This window comes from Pterocles gutturalis, unplaced genomic scaffold (genome assembly GCF_000699245.1).
Source record: "Pterocles gutturalis isolate BGI_N339 unplaced genomic scaffold, ASM69924v1 scaffold8393, whole genome shotgun sequence".
Classification (NCBI taxonomy): domain Eukaryota; kingdom Metazoa; phylum Chordata; class Aves; order Pterocliformes; family Pteroclidae; genus Pterocles; species Pterocles gutturalis.
In genome coordinates, this window is record NW_010120430.1 from 1 (window position 1) to 3,417 (window position 3,417).

The 3,417-nt window shown below is 59.6% G+C and overlaps 1 protein-coding gene across 1 annotated transcript in view; it reads right to left on the reverse strand.

Moving 5' to 3' along the window:
• Positions 1–732: 732 nt before the first annotated feature.
• The window catches only part of MROH2B (maestro heat-like repeat family member 2B), a gene marked incomplete at both ends in the record, with an annotated part of 13,588 nt that continues 10,903 nt past the window's right edge, over positions 733–3,417 (reverse strand). Inside the window, 3 exons of the mRNA XM_010076902.1 lie at positions 733–916; positions 1,482–1,636; positions 3,353–3,417. The exon at positions 3,353–3,417 is cut by the window's right edge and continues 14 nt beyond it. Of these exons, the coding sequence (XP_010075204.1) occupies positions 733–916; positions 1,482–1,636; positions 3,353–3,417 (404 nt within the window). The remainder of the gene's footprint in view (positions 917–1,481; positions 1,637–3,352) is intronic.

The window sequence follows — 3,417 nt, forward strand, 5'->3', positions numbered from 1 at the left end:
TGTGGCCTGGGGAGAGAGAGCGAAGGCGCGGGAGACTAGGATTAGGAGGGGATCTCCCACCCCACGCCTGTGTCTGTTAGTAAATAACCCAGCCAGAGGAGTTTGGGGTTTGTGTTTTGTTTTGTTTTTTCCTGCAACACCAAATCTGACAAAGCATCAGCATCTGCCCCCGGCGGAGCCTCCCTGCATTCTGCATGTGGCTCCAACGGAGCTTTTCCCTCTCCTTGGGGGGGTTTGGGGTCTACCTGGGAAGCAGAGCAGAGCCAAGAGCTCAGGTTTTACGGGCAGGAAGACAACACGCACAGAACCCTTCGCAGAGCCCTATTCCAGCCAATTTAAAAAGCCGGAATTACCCCGTGCAAGGTGGATGGAGGGGTGTTAAAAGCAGCGGGGAAGGGAGGGGGGCTCGCTCTCGGCGCGCCCGATTCTGCACCAGCTGCGTTGGGGTCCTTCCGAGGGAGGAGGAAATTTTCACAGCTGCTTTACTGCTTAGAAAGCTGCCAAGCTGGGTTTTTTTTCGGTTTTTTTTTTCTGAAGGGATAAAAATGCAAAGTGGTCTCCCTTGAGGACGGACACCTGAGAGGGTTTTTACGAGCCGGTGGATTAGCTCTAATAGGCATTACACAGCAACGCGTTATTTCCAGAGCCCACGCCTGGCACAAATTCCACCCCGAGCCAAGGAAATGGGAAAAAAAAAAAAATATTCCAGGTGTCGGGGTAGGGGAACAGCACAGCCAGGGCAACACTTACGGCCAGGGGCAGCGGGGTGGCGATGCGCTCAGAGCCACTGCCCAGCAGGAAGCACTTGCTCTCCTTGTACGGAACGTCCCTGTTCACCTTCTCCAGGAGCTGCTCCAGGATCTGGGTGGTGAGGGTGGGCTCGGTGGCCAGGGACCGCCACATGGCACATGTGTGGCTGCAGGACAGGAGAGAGGGGGACACGGCATTAGCACCAGCTGCCCTTGTTAACTCGCTCCCTTGTTCAAGGAGTGGCAAGCGGCGGTCCCTCTCCCCGCGCCGCGGAACACCAGGGGCTGCACTGCCAATCCCCACCCAGCAGCCGCTCTCGGGCACCCCTAGAGCCACTCTGCAACCCCAAAACCCCCCACGTCCCACAAAAGCAGCAGCCAGAGAGCTCCCGTCCATCCCCGTTGGCTTTGCGAGCCTGCACGCCGCAGCAGAGATGCAGTTACGGGACAAGGAGGAGGGCGACATCGGCTCAAGGCTCAGCAGCTTTGGGGTGGGCATCCTGCTCCGTAAAGCCACAGCGAGCACCCCAGCCACGCCTCTAAGCCCAGCTAGCCCCCCGAAAGGCAGCTCCAGCAGCAAGCAGCCGTGCAAACCCTCGAGAACACAAAGGAAATCCTGGCAGGGTCTGGTTACGGGGGTAAGGAGCCGAAAGATTTGGTGCAAGTTCAGCAAAAGCTGTGCTGAAGGGTGGGCACCGCGTGAGCACGCTGGGTCCCTGAGCGGGGCAGGACCTGTCGAAGGGCAGCGCGTGTCCCAGCAGGCTGGAGACCACCAGGCTCTTGTGCTGGGCGGCCAGGATGTAAACGGTCTGCTGGGCAGCTTTGCGGACATGCTCCTCGTCCACCTCCTCCAGCTTGCTGTGGATGATGCTCATGATGTCGGGGACCTGAGGGGAGAGGAGATGGGGACATCCAGGGGAGGGACAGAGGAGATGGGGACATCCAGGGGAGGGACAGAGACACCGTCAGGCTGTCCATGAGGCTTGGGGACACCGTCAGGCTGTCCCTGCAGTCAGGACACGCGTGTCCCTTCCCCTTGGTGGGAAGATCACAGGATTTTAGGAGACAACGTGGCAGTTTATCTCCCTGCTCCGGGAGGATTCAGAACCACAGACCCCTCTGGAAGTCACGGATCGCTCCCCACCCTGCCACCCAGAACATGGAGGAGGCTGTGGGGTGTCCCCAGGGGACAGGGGACCCAGCAGGGATATGCTCATCCCCAAGCCACAGTGTCCTGGCAAGGCTCTCGTGCCGAGCAGCTCAGCAAGCGCATTCTTCAGAGGAACCGGAGCCAAACGCAGGGAGACACCTTGGTGCGAGCCGCCACATTAAGGCGAAAAGGAAGTTCACGCACAGCCCAGGGCTGGCAGCAAATTCCCCGAGATTAAGCGTGCAGCTCTGAGAGCTCTGTCCCCAGCTGCGCCGGGCTCTGCCCCGCCGGCTCCGGGGCTTAGCGTCGGTTCAGATTTCAGGATCTGAGCCGGGCTGACTCGGAGCAAAAAGGTGAGTCATGTCAGCTGGAGCGATCCCACGGAGGATGGAGGCTCGGAGGTAGCGAGCACGGCTTTTGCAGAAGCTCCAGAGCAAAAAGCAAGCCCGAGGAGCAGCGGGAGAGCCGGTGTTTCCAATTACTGTGAGAGAAAGGGGAGCTTAGCCCTAAAGGGAGGGGATTAGACCAAAAACCCTTCTGCATCCAGCGCCTCTAAGCCCTGCAAGCATCCAGACTGGCTGCCCAGCCAGGAACCCCGGGCTCCCCAAGAGCTCGTGAAGGTTTCCCAGGGAGCCTGAACCCTTTTTTTTTTGGGTAGAGTGAGCTGCTCTGAACTCCTCAACCCCAGCGAGAGCCAGAGCAGAGCCAGGCTCTCCAGCAGCTGCTGCCTCCAACCACGCAGCAGATTTCCCCCTCAGTGAGGATGAGGAGGAGAGCGCGCGTGCCTACGGGAAATGATAGAATCACAGGATGGTTTGGGTTGGAAGGGACCTTAGAGATCATCGAGTTCCAACCCCCCGCCATGGGCAGGGAATGATCAAGGTCAGGAACAACAGCTCCCCTGAAAACTTTGGGGGAAGTGTTCCCCTGGTCAGAAATGCAGCAGAGTCACTTCAGAGAGGGGGTAAATGCTGCCCTTCTCCCTTGAGCTTCTCAAGCGCAAGGTCCTGCACGTGGGTGGGGACAACCCCCAGTCCAGACACAGGCTGGGAGGAGAATGGATGGAGAGCAGCCCTGAGGAGAAGGACTTGGGCGTGTTCGGGGATGACCCCCAGCTCTGGGGTCCTCAGCACAGGACAGACACGGAGCTGTTGGAGCGGGGCCAGAGGAGGCCATGGAGATGGTGTGAGGCTGGAGCAGCTCCTGTGCGAGGACAGGCTGAGAGAGTTGGGGGTGTGCAGCCTGGAGAAGAGAAGGCTCCGGGGAGACCTTCTGGCAGAACTTCTGGGGGGCAGAACTCCAGGAAAGATGGGGAGACCCTGGCCCAGGTTGCCCAGAGCAGCTGTGGATGCCCCATCCCTGGAGGGGTTCAAGGCCAGGCTGGATGAGGCTTTGGGCAACCTGGGCTAGTGGGGATGAAGACCCAGCTGGAGCAGCAACAGCATCATCTCACCTTCTCCTGCAAGACGGCTCCACGCTCCTTGAGGAGGGTGTTGATCATGACGGTGGCCGCTCGGG